The 19,692-nt window shown below is 45.0% G+C and overlaps 1 protein-coding gene across 1 annotated transcript in view; it reads left to right on the top strand.

The window, feature by feature from the left end:
- FH (fumarate hydratase) overlaps positions 1 to 11,731 on the top strand; it is a 40,063-nt gene extending 28,332 nt beyond the window's left edge. The window contains exons 6-10 of the mRNA XM_077486197.1: positions 2,003 to 2,168; positions 3,825 to 4,028; positions 4,933 to 5,060; positions 5,861 to 6,014; positions 11,503 to 11,731. Of these exons, the coding sequence (XP_077342323.1) occupies positions 2,003 to 2,168; positions 3,825 to 4,028; positions 4,933 to 5,060; positions 5,861 to 6,014; positions 11,503 to 11,645 (795 nt within the window). The 3' untranslated portion in view covers positions 11,646 to 11,731. The remainder of the gene's footprint in view (positions 1 to 2,002; positions 2,169 to 3,824; positions 4,029 to 4,932; positions 5,061 to 5,860; positions 6,015 to 11,502) is intronic.
- Positions 11,732 to 19,692: the final 7,961 nt, after the last annotated feature.

Here is a 19,692-nt window from a genome sequence, read left to right as displayed (position 1 = left end):
AAAAAAACGTCAGCGCTGCTGCCAGGAAAAAGCACCGTTAAAAATGCGCTGTTAGCCGCTGCGGTGCCGACATCACGAGACTCGAGGACAGGTAAGTATCCTATTGTTAAAAGCCAGCAGCTGCTATATGTGTAGCTGCTGGCTTTTTTTTTTTTTTTTGGGCAGAACACTGCTTTAAATGGCGCTTATGGGTGCTTTTTTTTGCCTTTTTTTGGTGTTGGCGTGTTAGCGTTTTTTTGCCTTTTTTACCTAAAAACTGCAAAACCAGCTAACAGCTTGTTGCAGCGTTAAGGGGCATTTTTGAGTGTTTTTAGTTTTTATAGCTCAACGACCTCCTGGAGGCACAGGCTGTAGTTTTTTATTTTTTTTTTTTTATTTTTTTTTTTTTCTACAGCCCCTAAACGCTTATGGCTCCAAACTCCTCTGAAAGTTTGTGTGCATGGACACATAGGCTAACATAGAGGGGCATTCAGAGGCAGTTAAAAAAAAGTCAGACACCCCTATCGTCAGCTGTAAAAACGTCCTGTGTGCATGAGCCCTCACTGTTGATTCCAGTGACTACTATCGCTGGTACAGATAGTTATGTTGGGCAGCACAATGGCTAAAGTGTTAGCTTTTCCACCTAGCAGCACTGGGGTCTCCCCATTCAAATCCTGACCATGGCACTACCTACACAGTTTGCATGTTCTCTCTGTGCCTGTGTGGGTTTCCTCTGGATACTCCAGTTTCTTCCCACACTCCAAAGACATGCTGGTAGGTTTATTGGCTCTTGTTTAAAATTGGCCCTAGTATGTGTATGTATGAATGTGAGTTGGGGATCTTAGATTGCAAGCTCCTTGAGAGCAGGGACTGATGTGAATATACAAGATATAATGTATATGTAAAGGGCTGTGTAAGTTGACGGTTCTATAGCAGTAGTTTGTCACAGGGACAAGAGGTTAGGAGCTTTGCCTCTGTAACCGGAAGTGCAGGGAAGACTCTCTGACAGAACATAGCAAAAAAAAACAAAAAAAACACATGTAACTCAGAGATCAGAGCTCAGTAGTTAGTAAAGCGGAGCGCAGGGGTCAGTAGCTTGTAGTGTAGAGGTCAAAGTACACACATGAAGAAAACCAGTTCACCACGCTAAGTGATATTAATTAGGCTATAATCTATATCCTATAAATTGCAATGTGACTGTCCCAATAAAGTGATATTCACAGGTGCTCCTGCTCAAAAATACATCCGTGCTCAGACTGATTGATAAGAATAAAAAGGAAACCTCATTGCGCAATACCGTTTTAAGGAGAATTTATTGATGAAAACAATATGGTTTCACTCACATGTAAAGGTGCCTACGTCCTTGCACCTGGTGTGAATAGCGGGTGATTAATTTCGGGGAAATCGGCCCACAATGGATGGTTGACCGCTGGCTGCGGTTCTGCTTGTTTTCCAGAAGTTTGTCACGGATGTTGCCTGCACGCAGTAGGGGGTGGATACAGGTACCAAAGCAAACATCTTCTGACGCAGTAATAGTGCCAGCGCCCATCTGAACTAGGCCTAAATATGGTGAGACAATTTGGACAGGATAGATGTCTCAGGGACCTCATGATCAGCCTGATATATGCCTAACTGTAGCTGGCCTAGAGGAGAGTCACCTTTATACTGTCCAATGGAAACTGATACCAATGTTGGCGTTTAATGCACGCACGCTCCTCCTGATAAAGAGAAAAGGGACTTTTATATTAGGTGTCATACTGAAGTCTGTTTCCCACTTGCCAACAATCATGGTCTCGCTTTGTTCTATCCTGTCCTAACAGAAAGGGTTGAAGCTAATATGATGTTTAAAATGGCAGCATAAGGCCTTTGGAGTACTTAAAAATACATTCTACGCTGCTCCGCTTATCTGTGATTGCTGTTATTAGAGAACGTTCCATGCCTTAAGGCTCTGGAAACCAAATACATCCCACACTGTATAATATATGTATTTCTAAACAGAATGTTTCCATTTTTTGTTTTCCAGGAGTTTAGTGCTTATGTACAGCAGATTAAGTATGGCATTATTAGAATTGAAAGTGCTTTAACAAGGGTTTACGAATTAGCTGCTGGCGGCACAGCAGTTGGAACCGGCTTAAACACCAGAATTGGATTTGCAGAGAAGGTTGCTGCCAAAGTGTCTGAGCTTACAGGTAAGTGTCGTAGATGTGTTCCAAGAAGGAGCATTTTTCTACAAAGTGATTTATTCTATTGTGTTTTTCCTTCCTTAGTCTCATGCAGACCTCACATACACGCTTACCTGCAATTTTAACCGCGTCCTTTCCTGAGCTATAGTTTTGTTTACATCCTTTTGTGTCACCATTGGCTGCACAGTTCTCTCCTATATCAATGGGGCCATCTCCTAAAATATGTTAGATATTTTTTTAGATTATAAGAAACCCATCTGTTCATCCACAACATATGACATTTATTTAGAAATATATCTTCGAGTTATGTTAACAGATGGAATCAGTTCTGTTCTAAAAAGTCCAATTTAAGTGCCTATCATTGCAGAGCAGATGTAGATAGATCAGGAGAGCTTCATGCATCGGTATGAGAATTGAATTTGAGTCGTGGGTTCGGTTGGTCTTGTCCAGGGGCACTAAACAGTGGTGAACTTTTGATGATTGCCTTATGAATGTACTTTGGACGCTACAGGGAGCTACCAGCTCACTTAATGAGTTACTTAGTTGAACATATTAGATATCTAAGCAATGAATGCCTGAAACAATTTCAGCAATCAAATATTTTTTTGTTGGGGCCTGAGAGAATTGGGTTTTACCCCCCCCCCCCCCCCCTCATGACCAGGATATTTTTTGCCATTCAGCATTGTGTTTCTTTAATTTGCAATTGCTTGGTCATGCAAAGCTGTACCCAAATAAAATTTAGAACATGTTTTTTCACACAGAGCTTGCTTTAGGTAGTATTCAATCACCACTTTTTTTTTTTTTTTTTTTTTTATTGTATTAACAAAACAATACTGAAAATTTTGGGGGGGTTGAACTTTTTACTTTCTGCAATAAAACCTATTTACTGACATCTTCAGTGACACTAATACAATGTGCTAATAATTTACACAGTCATAGTACTAATGACACACTGACTGGGAAGAGGTTAACATTTAGGGGCAATCAAGGGGCTAAGTATGTGCCTAACAATGTGTAATGAAAATAAATCTTGCTGTTCTCCAAGGAGTAGAGAATTATAGCCTGTGATATCTACCCAATACCTGACTTGGTCCTCTATAGCCCTGGTAACAGTTTTTTGTTATGTTATGCATTTACACGTTCATATGCTGTTTCTTCACATGCTTGTTTGAAGATGCCCCTGTGTGGGCAAACCATGGCATGCAATGATAAAAGAAAAGAAATCGGGGAAAAGAAACAAAATGATCCTTCCCTCTGCATAGAGCCCTGTGTTGATTGTCAACACGGGGCTCTGGGTTGTGATTCGACACAGCTGATCAGGTAGGTCCCAGCCATAAATCACTGGCCGGGATCTGCTGACAAATGCACGCTGTGTCAAATCACAGGGGAGTAGGTGGGCGGTGCACGCCCAATATCTGGACAACAGGTAGCAATGTACGGGTACATCACTTTGCCTGTAGGGGCAGCCCAGTCACAGTATATGTACTGCGGCGGGTCGATAAGTGGATTTAAAACGATTTTTCAGTTCAAAATGCTGTCTGTTTGGTGGGCTTGTTTCTGTGTATACTATATCTGTATAATGGAAGTGTGTGTGTGTTTGTTTTTTTGGGGTTGTTTTTGTTTTTTTAAATGTATAAATATGTATTTAACTTTTTTTAATAGGATTACCATTTATCACTGCTCCTAACAAGTTTGAAGCTCTTGCTGCACATGACGCATTAGTTGAATTGAGTGGAGCCCTAAACACTGTTGCCTGTAGCCTAATGAAAATAGCCAACGATATTCGTTTTCTTGGGTCTGGACCAAGATCAGGTCTTGGAGAATTAATCTTGCCAGAAAATGAACCTGGAAGCAGCATTATGCCAGGTAAAAGATTTTGCTTATTCCCTAAAGTGTTGGACTAGTGGTGGTAAAACTCTGTCGTAGCATAAAAATCTGCAGCATCGTGTCACTCCCCATCATAAATTATTGCAACCCCTTTTTAAGGAACAGTTATTGTACTGTATTCCCAAATCAAATGTCACTGCTTAGTAAATAGCAGAGGAAAAATAGCTGAGATTTCCACTTAGACATGCCATTGCTGACGTCTGGTTCTGTTATACTCAGGCCAGAAGCTAAGTAATAGCGCAAGAAAAAGAATGACTGGCACAGTTGTGTGCATGTGCTAGTGGCTCCCAGCGCTTCCTGGTAAACTCTGAGACACCGAGGGTCTCCGAGGAGGGTGACAGCTGGCAGGAGGCAGTGGGGAGGGGAATCCCACGCACAACTGAAATGTCATTGGTTGTTAAGGGAGGCGGTGGCCCTGCTCCTTAACAACCAATAATTGCCTGCATTCTTTTCTTTACATTTCAGCTGTTAGCGGGGAAATCCTGCTGTCAGCTGAAAGAATTGAACCAGAATGTATTGGTGCATTTGCGCAAGTACCGATACCCATGTAAATGCCAAATATCAGCACCCATATCGGTGCAACTGTAGCAGTTTTCATTTTTTTTTTTTGACACCTTTAATTATTAACACAAAATCTTTGTTCTTAAATTGATTTATGTTGTGATTAATCTCACAATTCTGAATTGCCATTTGTAGAGTCTTTAATGGAGAGCATTCTCTTTCTGTGTCTATATTTTTATCGTGATTGATTCCATTCTACTTTTTTGAAGTCTCATGATTACTACCAAGAACTGTTTATCATTTTTGCATTTATTTTTTTTAAAGCTCTTTACTAAAACCCTTTTTTCCTTTTTTTTTTTTTTTTTCTACTATTTCTGCACAGGCAAAGTAAATCCCACTCAGTGTGAAGCTGTTACTATGGTAGCAGCCCAGGTGATGGGCAATCATGTTGCTATATCAATAGGGGCCAGTAATGGACATTTTGAACTGAACGTGTTCAAGCCTTTGATTGTAAGTAATTCAAATCTTATAATCCTTAGCTTGCAATTTAGCCTGCCTTCAAACATAAACTGAAGTGAACCTGTAGTCCAAAAACATATAAACTGGCAAATATCACACAGAGTAGACACATCCAGGTGTCTGCATATACCACCCTTTCTACCCTTTCATGTGCTCTGGTACTGCCAAAACCAAGGCCATTCTAAAATTCAACCACTTTTTTTCTGTCATAATTTGCTGGCTCTAGTGGCCATTTTGAACCCTTTTTGTTTTTTTTTAGTTTGGTTAATAGGGACTGAATCAGGTTGATAGTAAATATAGCATTGAAATTGGTTGGAGTCTCCTCATACAACGAGAAAAGAAGTCTTGTGTATTTTGACGATATTGTACTTAATTACTCAGTTATTTAAACACCTAATTACTCCCCAATCTCTGCTTTTATCATGGGGTTGTAGATGTTCCATAAATAATAATAGCCCCTCTGGTCAGATACTCCCATAACTCATTTTAAATATACAATGCCTTAACTGGGACATATGCTGCATGTTATTGTTCCCCCACTTCTACTTTGGACTCTCCCATTGTGATGTATGTTGGCACCTGGAACACGTCTTGACAGGGAACTAAATTTATATGATAAAGTAGATGAGACAAGTTTACTTTTATTGTTTTTTTTTTTTACTGTTCATTCAGTCATTTTGTTTGACTTAATGTTGTAATATAACTGTGGAATGAGAGAAAAAAAAATGCAGCATTTCATCTACTTTTGCTTATTACTTATTTTTTTTTCGTATATATTTTTTTCTTTTCAGATAAAAAATATTCTAAATTCAGTCAGGCTTCTAGGTGATGCATCTGTCTCATTCACTGATAACTGTGTTGTTGGGATTGAAGCAAATACAGAGAGAATCAACAAACTGATGAGTGAATCATTGATGCTTGTCACTGCTCTCAATCCCCATATAGGTAAGACCTATACATCGAAAATAGGGTTAGAATATATACCCTCTAACTCAACAGCTAGTGAAATATTCTGGCCTAATACTGTTGATTTTAGAAGGCCTCGTTTACACTTGTACATGGGGGGGCTTTAAAAAACGGCGATTGAGCTGAGTTTATATTGCACCCCAAGCTGCAAAAGCAGCCATACAAAAGTATACACATGATTTGACTGAGATTCTTTTCATCGTAGTGGGGCAAAATTTATACAGCTGTCGCAACCCATTCAATCCAATGGGGCCGTGCCATAGCCGTGGGCTTTTAGGAGTTAAAATACCCGCTTCAGCGTGCCGATGCTAGTGTAAATGAGCCTTAAAAGTCCTTCCTAACTCATTTCAGTTGGATTATTCACTTCCCTAATTGCATGTTTATGCTAATAGCAAAAACCTCCATTCTGTGCTTAAATCCCTTAAAGCTGAACTCTGGGCAGAACTTTTATTACATGTAATTGTTGCTGCCTTACAATAATTCAATATGTTCTTCCCATTCACTAGTCTATTGTCACTGAGAAATTAAGCATTTTTTGAATGGCAGGCTCCAGTCCCCTTTAAGGTCAGAGTAAACTCCTATCTCTGACTTGTACCTATAGGCTTACCTATAGGTACTGTAAATATCTTCTAAACGTGCACCTCTTGGGAGATATTTACTGTACATGCAGCCGATGACGTCACCAGCTCATGCGATCTGGAGGAACGGCCACCCAGGTAGTTTCTCTAGAGTCGTAAACGGCGGCATGCGTGCGGGAGTAATATTGTGGCTCTGCCTAGTCCCACAGCCAGAGTCCGCAAACCCGGAAGGAAGACTGGGTGAAGATAGGAGTGCCTGCAGCGGTGACAGTGCGGCACAGGAAGGCTTAGTTTTCAGGTATGTTTAATATGATGTGCTAGTATGGGATGCATATTAGCACATTATAACATTACTTTTTAGGGTCCAAAAAAAGAACACAAAGCTGTTTATCACTGCTTTAACATCTGTGTTGTAAGACCGATGGCTGCTATTCCCCCAGCCTTCGGTCTTGTCACTTCCCCTCGGTAGTCCTTTGTAGCAAGCAGCGACGTAACGTAACTATGTCTCTGCTCGCTTCAGTGGGTGGATCTAGGCTCCCAGTTGGACACACCCATCGTTGCAGCACCATTGCAACAGGCCAATAGACTCCTGGTCTGTCCCACCTCCAATTATCCCACATATTGATTGGCAGGCTGGAAGTCTCCTGGTCTGTCGCAGCTTTCAATGCCTGCAAATGTTAAGCTGTATGGAGCAGATACTGTGCTTTCCAAAGAAAAGAAAATAATTATAATTTTATACAGTATAAATATATTGGTATAATAAATTATTATTTATGACCAGTTCAGCTGTAGCTGTCAAAATGTGATCATGTCATAAGAGCAGTGTAGGGGAATGCACAAGCCTTCAATTCCCAAGACATAATAAAAACTAGTTTCTGATAGCTGTGCTGTGACGTCTATGGCTACTTTACTCCTCTTCCTGGGACCGGAAAAATTGGCAATTTTTTTAATTGGAGTTGTGACATCACAGATATTTATTTATTTATCTAAACGGGGAGGTTTATATCTAGCTTTGTCAACGTTTATAGGCTTACATAGGTGATGCTACTGATTGCTAGGTTTAATCTGTATCCCAGAGTTCAGCTTTAAAGGAGAAGTGTGGAAAAATAACAAACCTCTATACCGTGTTTCCCCAAAAATAAGCCCGGGTCTTATATTTATTTTGGCAACCAAAAACAGGGTTTATTTTCAGGGTAGGGCTTGCCATTTAATGTGCTGTCATCTCTCCCCCTCTCCCTCCCTGCCTAGCAGGAATCCCCAGTGTGAATTGAAGTAAGTGGTTGTAAACTGGACTAGTAAACTAGAATCCTCTCTATTACAGTAGGGTGTAATGAAAAAGGTGTGTGTTTCTGTAATTTATTGTGTCAAATACCTTCTTATAGCGCCACTCGCGCTTTCATAGCCCGCCAAAGCTCTCTTCCACGATCAGAGCATTGGGAGGGAGAGGGGGCCAAGATCCCCCGCTAACAGGCAGGAGAGGAGGAGGAGATCAGCTGAGTACCGCTCGGCGCTTCCATAGCCCGCCGTGGTCCGAGCATTGCAGTGAGAGGGGGCCGAGATCCCCCGCTGACAGGCAGAAGAAGAGGAGGCGATCAGCCGAGCGGCACTCTGCACTGTACCAAAGGTATTTGACTACAGATTAGATTACAGAAACACACAGTTTACATTATATAATACTGTAATAGAGAGGATTCTAGCAGTTTACAACCACTTAAAACTAGGGCTTATTTTCGGGGTAGGGCTTATATTGCAGCCCTCCCCAAATATCACAGTAGGTCTTATTTTCAGTGTAGGTCTTATTTTCGGGGAAATGTGGTAGCTGCAGCATCGAATCTACCGGTGCTCAGCCAGGTTCTCGGGTCCACTCTGCTCTTCCCCTCTAGCACTCAGGAAGAAGGAAGGAACGACTGTTTCAGCTTATTAGTGGCACACTGAGAGCCTGAGGCCGCGTACACACGGGCGGACTGTTCGCCCAACCTTGTCCGCTGAACAGTGTTTGGGCGGACAGTCCGCTCGTGTGTGGGCTTTCAGCGGACAGTTTCAGCGGACAGTTGGACGGACAAAGTCTTTCGGAAATTCCGAAAAACTGTCCGCTGAAACTGTGTTTGAGCGAACAGTCCGCCCGTGTGTGGGCTTGTCCGCTGTACTTTCGAAATGAGCGGACTGTTCCCGCTCGGAAAGTCCGCCCATTTCGAGCGCGTGTACAGGTAGGCGGGGCCCGCGAAGGAGACGTCGCGGGCTCCGCCGCCTGGAATGGGCTTAAAGGGGAACCCCAACGCCGAAAAAAATCGGCGTGGGGGTTCCCCCCAAGTCCAGACCAGACCCTTGTCCGAGCACGCTACCCGGCCGGCCAGGAAAGGGGGGCGAGCGAGCGAGCGCGCCCCCCCTCCTGAGCCGTACCAGGCCGCGTGCCCTCAACATGGGGGGTGCCTTGGGGAAGGGGGGGCCGCGCGGCCCCCCCACCCCAAAGCACCTTGTCCCCATGTTGATGAGGACAAGGGCCTCTTCCCGACAACCCTGGCCGTTGGTTGTCGGGGTCTGCGGGCGGGGGGCTTATCGGAATCCGGGAGCCCCCTTTAAGAAGGGGGCCCCCGGATACCGGCCCCCCACCCTATGTGAATGAGTATGGGGTACAATGTACCCCTACCCATTCACCTGTGAAATAAAGTACAAAAAAAAACACAACACATGGAAAAAGTATTTTATTGCACAGCTCCGGGGGTCTTCCGTCTTCGGGGGTCTTCTCGCCGGACTCCTCCGCTATGTGTGTGTAGCTCTTTTACTAGCGGAGGAGTCCGGCTTTCTTCCTCCCCGCCGCCGGCCTCTTCTCCCGACTTCGGGGGTCTTGTCCCCCTCTTCGGTTCTTCTGCCGGGCCACCGCGCCTGGTTCGGTGGCCCGGTCTTCTGTCGCCGTCTTCCGTTCTTCTGTCGCCGCCTTCAGTTCTTCTGCCGGGCCACCGCGCCTTCTTGTAGCTCTTTTACAGGCGGTGGCCCGGTCTTCTGTCGCCGCCGCTGTCGTCGTCGCCGCCGCCTTCCGTTCTTGTTCTTCTTCTTGTTCTTCTTCTTGTTCTTCTCCTGGAGATGTTGACTCGACGATCTCTCCGGCCGGAATGCCAGAGCCGCGCTGTGCGGTCACTTATATAGTGACAATGGGGCGGTGTCACATGGTATATGTCACATGGGTTGGTCACATGGTGACCCCGCCCCCTTACGATGTCATAGTCCCCATGTGACATCAACCCATGTGACCAACCCATGTGACATATACCATGTGACACCGCCCCATTGTCACTATATAAGTGGCAGCGGAGCGTGTCCCTGGCATTCCGGCCGGAGAGCTCGTCGAGTCAACATCTCCAGGAGAAGAAGAAGAAGAACAAGAAGAAGAACAAGAACGGAAGGCGGCGGCGACGACGACAGCGGCGGCGACAGAAGACCGGGCCACCGCCTGTAAAAGAGCTACAAGAAGGCGCGGTGGCCCGGCAGAAGAACCGAAGGCGGCGACAGAAGAACGGAAGACGGCGACAGAAGACCGGGCCACCGGACCAGGCGCGGTGGCCCGGCAGAAGAACCGAAGAGGGGGACAAGACCCCCGAAGTCGGGAGAAGAGGCCGGCGGCGGGGAGGAAGAAAGCCGGACTCCTCCGCTAGTAAAAGAGCTACACACACATAGCGGAGGAGTCCGGCGAGAAGACCCCCGAAGACGGAAGACCCCCGGAGCTGTGCAATAAAATACTTTTTCTATGTGTTGTGTTTTTTTTTGTACTTTATTTCACAGGTGAATGGGTAGGGGTACATTGTACCCCATACTCATTCACATAGGGTGGGGGGCCGGTATCCGGGGGCCCCCTTCTTAAAGGGGGCTCCCGGATTCCGATAAGCCCCCCGCCCGCAGACCCCAACAACCAACGGCCAGGGTTGTCGGGAAGAGGCCCTTGTCCTCATCAACATGGGGACAAGGTGCTTTGGGGTGGGGGGGCCGCGTGGCCCCCCCTTCCCCAAGGCACCCCCCATGTTGAGGGCACGCGGCCTGGTACGGCTCAGGAGGGGGGGCGCGCTCGCTCGCCCCCCTTTCCTGGCCGGCCGGGTAGCGTGCTCGGACAAGGGTCTGGTCTAGACTTGGGGGGAACCCCCACGCCGATTTTTTTCGGCGTTGGGGTTCCCCTTTAAGCCCATTCCAGGCGGCGGAGCCCGCGACGTCTCCTTCGCGGGCCCCGCCTACCTGTACACGCGCTCGAAATGGGCGGATTTGCCTCCTCCTTACGTGGGCGAGTCCGTTCATATTAAAAGTTGAGCGAACTGTTTGCCCAACCTTGTTCGTCAAACAGTCCGCTCGTGTGTGGGCAAGTCCGCTCATGCAAATTTTGAGCGGACTGTTTGCCGAAACTGTTTGACGAACAAGGTTGGGCAAACAGTCCGCGCGTGTGTACGCGGCCTCAGTCGGCTGCCAATCAGGAATCTGGGTGAATCCTGACAACAGTCGGCTGATTCTGGGTCACAGGAGGGGAAAAAGTAAGTGCAGGCCTGTGACACACATGAAGTATGACCAAACAAGCTTTGGCCCTACTTCTCTTTTATTACAGATGTCTAATACCACTTTTTTGGTGTCTTCACACCTCCAGTCATGTTCTTGAACCTAACACTGGTAGCTGAATGGAGAGGGAAGAAACGCTGAGCATGTGTTGTTGGGAAGCAAGTATTAAAGTGAATTTGTTCATTTACCCTGCATGGCACAGCTTTGCTTTCACTATTCTGCATCTTTCTACTCTGTATAAATCCTCTTGGTTTCACAGTATAATAGTATTTTTTCCCATCTTGTGTTTTGTGTTTTTTGTTTTTTATCGTTCAACATTCTCATACTAATATTGCACTTTTTTTTTTTTATTATAGGATATGATAAAGCTGCTAAAATTGCTAAAACAGCACACAAGGAAGGTTCCACATTAAAGGAAACTGCAATAAAACTTGGATTCCTGACTGCAGAACAGTTTGATCAGTGGGTCAGGCCTGAAGACATGCTTGGTCCAAAATAATTCATGAACTGTACATTTCAGAGCTCCAAATATTTTTGTCATGGTCATAAAATAAAAATTTGTTTAAAGTGGTTGTTCAAATGGAACATACAGAGTTGTCTTTCATATGAACTAGTGCCGAAACTTTCTAAACACAGCGATTTTACGATTGCAGCTTTGTTGAATGTCTTAAACCTTCAGATTATACTGCCATCTATGGGAGGATTGGTAACTTGCAAACTAAAAAAAACTAGGCTAGGCCTAGGACATAACCCCTTCTTCTACCAGCATGCCTCAGTTTTTTTTTTTCTAGTCTCCTGGAAGAATGGACATCTTTTCTTCAGCTCTGATGTTGTAAAAGCCTAACCTGTGAAGATACGCACATTTCTAGTTATTTTTTTCCTTCCCTTTTTTATTTAACCAAGACTCTTCTCTACAACTCTGCAGAAGGTTTCATCTTTGATTTGCAGCTATCCTGTGTGTTTCCTCATCCTGGCTTTTGAACTGAACCACATCAGGATGTCATTGGCCTAGATGTTGCGGGGCTAGCCTGGGAGACTCCGATCTGATTTAGTTAGCTGCAGAGTACTTTCCAGGTGCAGAGCCACTACCTCTGTCCTTGCCATAATTCCAAAAACTCAGTGAGCAGACCAACCAGGCAGAGCAATCAGAGTTCCCTCATTTTTATTGGTCACTGGGAGCCATTATTCCCTGCTTTCCCCTGGATTTTCCGCAGAAAGGTAGAAGGATTAGTACACTTGTCAGGTTTTTATTGCGGTCTGTATCCCCATTTGAGAGATTCACCTTCCCTATTTGTCCTGTTTACCATTATCACAGAGAGGGAAAGTAAAAGAAAATACCCAAATGTATGTAGTCACCAGAACAGGAATAGATGGGACATCTTCCAATGGGGACACTAGTTCTGGTGACACGTGGCAGGGATTCCTTCACTTTGGAGGGATTTCCTCTCACTTCCTTTTGTGGCTGTGGGACAAGAAGTGAAGGGAAATCTCCTCAATGGGAAACATATTGCAAAAAAAAATAATAGTCTGGCAGGGGTTATAACCCTTCTGTACGCTATCCGATGTGAAGAAAGTTTTGCATTTAGTTCTACTTTAATTTTAGCTGTTCTGCTGCAGAAAACGGAAGAACATTCAGTTTCAATTTCATCCATGAAAAAAATCCTCTCTGCATGATATAAAATATGTTATCCCTGCTTCTGCATGAGAAGCACCTATTTAGTGTTTAAAGTATATGGGAAATTAACTCATTCCGAAGGCCTGATTAAAATCCCTAACAAATAAAAAAAAAAAAAAAATCAATATACTTTTTTTTTTTTTCATTTTTAATCCAATGGTCAGGTGACCGCATGACTTTCCTACTTTTAGTTCTTTCTGAGATAGTGCTGACAATGTATCTCAATCTAGTCAAAAGCAAGCGCAAATTTTTCCTCCCCCACAAGCCTTTTGCCTTGACTCCTCTGTCAATATCAATGGCGCAACTATCAACCCGCCCCTGCTTGCCAGAGTGCTGGGGTAATCCTGGACTCTACGTTCTCCTTCGGCCCCACATCCAATTGCTGTCCAAATCTTGCTGCCTCAACCTCTGCAACATCTCCAATATACACCCCTTCCTAACCAATGACACCACAAAGCTCCTGAGTCACTTGCTGGTTGTCTCTCACCTTGACTACTGCAACTCCCTCCTCATTGGCTTACCTTTACATAGGCTATTATGTCAATATTATTCAGTCAATTATGAATGCTGCTGTCAGACTCATCCATTCAGCGTCTGCTGCCTCTCTTTGCGAATCCCTCCACTGGCTTCCCCTCCCTCATGAATACAATTCAAAATACTAACAACAACTTACAAAACAACTCTGCCCCCAGCTACATCACCTTGTCTCTAAATGCCAACCAAACCATTCTTTGTTCATTCCAAGACCTCCTGCTTTCTAATTCCCTTGTCGCCTCATTCTATGTTCGCCTCCAAGACTTCTCCTGAGCCTCTCCCATCCTATGGAACTGCCTACCCACCCTGTGGGGGTTATCCTTACTGGAAGTAATGTCACTCAGTTTGTGAGTGGAAAGTGTTTTTTAGGTGACTTATGATGGTCATAACTGCTGAGACGCATCGGCTCATTCATGACCAATTAATAAACCAATGCCTTGCCACCCAAAACACATGGAGGATGGTTAAATTGGAAAAGAGGGTAAGGCCACAGCTTTATTGAACTGTCCAACTATAACAAGTTTCCAAATTTAACAAATAACCAATGGCCATCACAGTTAAAACATGAGCACACATAAAACATAAACACGCATAGTCTAAGGGCTGGTTCACACCATGAATTGGCAGGAACACTGTGCGATTCACATGCGATTGGGTAGCAGTGTGATTTCAGTCCATTCATTTGACTGAGCTGAAATCGCGCCAGGCCGCACAAAGTGCATGCACTAATTTACAAAATGCACAGCAACTAGATCACTTGGTACTATTGTGCCATGCAATGCGGGTCAGAAAATGACCTACATTTGAGGTGGGATTAAGTTAACGTTGACACCCACTGAACATCGCATCACTTACAGTCTATACATCGCAGTACGGACCTAGTGATCCTTCATCACACCTCATACAGTCTATCTGGAGTTGAAGCTATAAAGCTGAAAGGGGGCCCCTCTGCCATTAAGACCAGCGAACAAGGATTGGTGAAACCCATTTTGCACAAATCACAGAAACAAACAGATATAGATCACATGTTAGGATGTCCAGTAGCAATTGAATTCTTCATTCTCTGTCCTACCATTGGAGCTTGCTTCAAAATATCTTCACTTATCAGTGTCTCCATTCTTTTCTAAAGTATCACCTTACAAACACCTCTAGAAGGCTTAATGGACCTAACCAAGATTTACCATTTGTGCACCATCAAAGAAGGGACCCAACTAAGCTAGCAAAAAGAAAATGGATATGGGGATAATCTAGTCTTATCTTGATTATTAGCACCTGTCTAACTTTATTTTATGAAAGATCTTTTTTTTTTTTTTTTTTTTTTTATATACGGTATATCAAAGCCCTGCTGGTAGTTTGGATTTAACATGGCCATCCATGAGTCACCGATGTAGCTTAGCCTCTGAAGGTTTTTTTTTTGTTTTGTTTTTATAACATCTTTTAGCTACTCTGCTTGGACTCTGGTGGTCCTGCTACAGGTCAAAGTATAAATGTGGTTGAATCTGGGCCCATTAGTAAAACAAATAAAAATCCCCAGTCTGTTTTGTGACTGTATTGAATAGTAGTAAATGATTATAGGGTTATGATTATATGACCTTGTCTTCGTTGACTCACCTTCAGTATAGTCAAAACCATTTAAACTGGTGTGGTTTATTTGTGCAAGACCCTTTTCACACTGGTACATTTTTCCTGCGTTTATACCTTGCAAGAAAAACAAAAGAAAAATGTGTAGCACCCCCTAGTTAGGTAGGTGCTAGAGTGAGGATTTTTCTAGCAGCGTAGGAAAATTTAGCTAGCCCTGTTTGTTTTTATTTAGGGCTTTGAATGGCTCAGGGCTGGGTGACTCACAGGTAGCATCACTATCCCCTCCCTTTATTTCTAGAAGGTGCTAGAAGGAAAGGAGGAGAGGAAAGATGGAGCTGCCTGGGGTATTCTAAGGAGCATTGATTAATCCCCAACTTGGATTGACAGGGAGCAGGACACCTTAACCACCTTCAGACCGGACCATTTTGCTGGTAAATGACCAGAGGTCTTTTTACAATTTGGCACTGCGCTGCTTTAACTGGTAATTGCGCGGTCATGCAATGTTGTACCCAAACAAAATTTGCGTCCTTTTCTTCCCACAAATAGAGCTTTCTTTTGATGGTATTTGATTGCCTCTGCGATTTTTATTTTTTGCGATATAAACGTAAAAAGACCGCAAATTTTGAAAAAAAATGATATTTTCTACTTTTTGTTATTAGAAAAATCCAATAAACTAAATTTTAGTCATACATTTAGGCCAAAATGTATTCAGCCACATGTCTTTGGTAAAAAAAAAGTCAATAATTGTATATTTATTGGTTTGCGCAAAAGTTGTCACATCTACAAACTAAGGTACGTTTTCTGGAATTTACGCACCTTTTAGTTTACGACTGCCTATCTCATTTCTTGAGGTGCTAAAATGGCAGGGCAGTACAAAACCCCCCCAAATGACCCCATTTTGGAAAGTAGACACCCTAAGGAAATTGATAAGTGGCATGTTGAGCCCATTGAATATTTTATTTTTTTGCCTCAAGCGATTGAATAATGACAAAAAATAATAATTTTTTTTTTTTTTACACAAAGTTGTCACTAAATTATATATTGCTCACACATGCTATGGGCATATGTGAAATGACACCCCAAAATAAATTCTGCTGCTTCTCCTGAGTACGGGGATACCACATATGTGGGACTTTTTGGGAGCCTAGCCGCGTACGGGGCCCCGAAAACCAAGCACCGCCTTCAGGCTTTCTAAGGGCGTAAATTTTTTATTTCACTTCTCACTACCTATTACAGTTTTGAAGGCCATAAAATGCCAAGATGGCACAAAACCCCCACAAATGACCCCATTTTAGAAAGTAGACACCCCAAGCTATTTGCTGAGAGGCATTTTAAGTCCATGGAATATTTTATATTTTGCCACAAGTTGCGGGAAAATTACAAACTTTAATTTTTTTTTATTTTTTTTTCACAAAGTTGTCACTAAATGATATATTGCTCACACATGCTATGGGCATATGTGAAATGACACCCCAAAATAAATTCTGCTGCTTCTCCTGAGTACGGGGATACCACATATGTGGGACTTTTTGGGAGCCTAGCCACGTACGGGGCCCCGAAAACCAAGAACCGCCTTCAGGTTTTCTAAGGGCGTAAATATTTGACTTCACTCCTCACTACCTATTACAGTTTTGAAGGCCATAAAATGCCAAGATGGCACAAAACCCCCACAAATGACCCCATTTTAGAAAGTAGACACCCCAAGCTATTTGCTGAGAGGCATGTTGAGTCCATGGAATATTTTATATTTTGCCACAAGTTGCGGGAAAATTACAAACTTTTTTTTTTTTTTTCACAAAGTTGTTACTAAATGATATATTGCTCACGCATGCCATGGGCATATGTGAAATGACACCCCAAAATAAATTCTGCTGCTTCTCCTGAGTACGGGGATACCACATATGTGGGACTTTTTGGGAGCCTAGCCGCGTACGGGGCCCCGAAAACCAAGCACCGCCTTCAGGCTTTCTAAGGGCGTTACAGTTTTGAAGGCTATAAAATGCCAAGATGGCACAAACCCCCCCCCCCCCCCCCCAAATGACCCCATTTTGGAAAGTAGACACCCCTAAATTTAGGGGTACACTAGTGAGACTAGGTAATAAATGGCGGGTGCCCTGAAACTATAAAAAAAATAACTAACCAACCAGCGTCACCTGTAACAGTTATATGGTGATCACTGGTGAAAGGGTTAACTAGGGGGCAATCAGGGGGCTTTATGCGGTAGTATATGGGGGTCCCTGGCGCTATAAAAAGCTGCGGCGAACCTAAATACCTACCTGCCTAACTAGCGTCACCTGTGACACTAATACAGTGATCAGAAAAACGATCGCTTATTAGGCTGGGTTCACACTGGAGCGATGTGGGAACGCCACGAATGCGCGGCGGGTTCCCGCATCACATGCCTCCCGGCGGCAGTTCACACTGCCCTATGCGAACTGCTGGGAGTGTCAGTGACATGTTAATGACACCCCCAGATCAGTTCGCATATCGCAGTGCGATCTGCAAACTCGGATCGCATGGTGTGAACACCCATGCGATCCGATTCTGCTGCGGACCAAAAAAAGGGTCCCGTGCGAGTTTGCGGCGGGTGCGACACGAATTCAGCCATACTATCTGTATGGCTGAACTCGAATCGCACAGAGATCGGATGTGATTTGCACTGCAGTGCGGTGCGAATCACATCCGTTCTCATAAACCGCTGCAATGTGAACCCAGCCTTAGTGACACTGGCGACGGGGGGTGATCACGGGGTTAAACCTTTATTGGGGGGGTTAGGGGGGTACCTTAGAACTAAAGGGGGCTAACCCTAACTGCCCTAACAGTTATTACAGTCACAAATGACACCCGCCGGGTGATCAGGGGGTTAAACCTTTATTAGGTAATAAATGGCGGGTGCCCTGAAACTATAAAAAAATAACTAACCAACCAGCGTCATCTGTAACAGTTATATGGTGATCACTGGTGAAAGGGTTAACTAGGGGGAAATCAGGGGGCTTTATGCGGTAGTATATGGGGGTCCCTGGCGCTATAAAAAGCTGCGGCGAACCTAAATACCTACCTGCCTAACTAGCGTCACCTGTGACACTAATACAGCGATCAGAAAAACGATCGCTTATTAGGCTGGGTTCACACTGGAGCGATGCGGGAACGCCATGAATCCGCGGCGGGTTCCCGCATCGCATGCCTCCCGGCGGCAGTTCACACTGCCCTATGCGAACTGCTGGGAGTGTCAGTGAAATGTTAATGACACCCCCAGATCAGTTTGCATATCGCAGTGCGATCTGCAAACTCGGATCGCATGGTGTGAACACCCATGCGATCCGATTCTGCTGCGGGCCAAAAAAAGGGTCCCGTGCGAATTTGCGGCGGGTGCGGCGGGTGCGACACGAATTCAGCCATACTATCTGTATGGCTGAACTCGAATCGCACAGAGATCGGATGTGATTTGCACTGCAGTGCGGTGCGAATCACATTCGTTCTCATAAACCGCTGCAATGTGAACCCAGCCTTAGCGACACTGGCGAGGGGGGGTGATCACGGGGCTAAACCTTTATTGGGGGGGTTAGGGGGGCACATTAGAACTAAAGGGGGCTAACCCTAACTGCCCTAACAGTTATTACAGTCACAAATGACACCAATGCAAAAAAAAAAAAAAAAAATGCAATTGGTGTCACTGTGACTGGGGGGGGCAGGGGTAATTGGGGGGTGATCGGGGGGTAAAGGGGGGGTGTGAGTGTGCCTGGCATGTTCTACTGTGTAGTGTAGTGCTTGTGCAACTCACCGATGCTCTCTCCTCGGTGCCGGAACGAAAAATACCGACACGGAGGAGAGAATACATCACTTCCTCTCCTGTGTTTACATTACAGGAGAGGAAGTGATGTCACGGGACATTTTCATTCGTCGGGAGCGATCGCGAGGGGGTGGCCATGAATGAATGACCGTCCCCTCGTCCGGGATCGCTCCCGAACGAATACCGACCACCGCAGGCACCGGGCGGGGGCCCGATCGGGCCCCCGACCCGCGGGCAGGCAAGGACGTACATGTAAGCCCTTATGCCTGCCCGTGCCATTCTGTCGACGTACATCGTCGTGCGGCGGTCGGCAAGTGGTTAAATAACCAGGGTCAGCCTAGCTGGGGAGGAGTCGTCAGGTGGAACAGCTGCAGTGAGAGAGTGTGGAGACTGCCTGGGCCTATGGGGGGGGGGGGGGGTGACCCTGAGCCAGGGCTCGCTGCATCCAGGGGGAGTGAAGAGATCCTGCAAAGAGAGGGACATGAGAGAGCAAGGAGAGGACAGTGGGAGAGAACACTGCTAAGAAACTCCAGGGGGGGAAAATGGGTCAAAGCCTGGAGGGCTGGTGAGCGAAGCACAATCGGGAGGACTGGGGAGGCACGCCTGAGAGAACTGGGAGTTTGTGGTTTGAGGTGGGTGCATAACCAGAAGAGAGGACTGTTGGAAGGGCAGTGGAGAGAGATCATTGCAGCCAGGCTGGCTGGCAAGGCCTGAAGAGCACTATCTGGGATTGGTAGCTGTACATAGAACAGATAGCACCTGAACTATCTCTACACCACAGTGGTCTGAGGTCCCTGCCCGCAAAAGGCAGTTCACTGAGGCCTAGCTGAGTTATTGTCAGGCCTAACCATGTGTTGCTAGCTAGTCTGCAGGGGTAACAGTCTGCAACAAGTGAAGTGCTGAAGGAGTCACGGTATGCAGCCAGTGAAGCGCTGGAGGAGGGAAGGATAAGAGGTCTTAAGCAAG

The sequence above is a fragment of the Lithobates pipiens genome, unplaced genomic scaffold (assembly GCF_037356315.1).
Source record: "Lithobates pipiens isolate NorthernLeopardFrog02 unplaced genomic scaffold, aLitPip1_a1.2 Scaffold_18, whole genome shotgun sequence".
In the NCBI taxonomy this organism is placed as follows: domain Eukaryota; kingdom Metazoa; phylum Chordata; class Amphibia; order Anura; family Ranidae; genus Lithobates; species Lithobates pipiens.
This window is presented reverse-complemented; position numbering and strand designations above follow the sequence as displayed.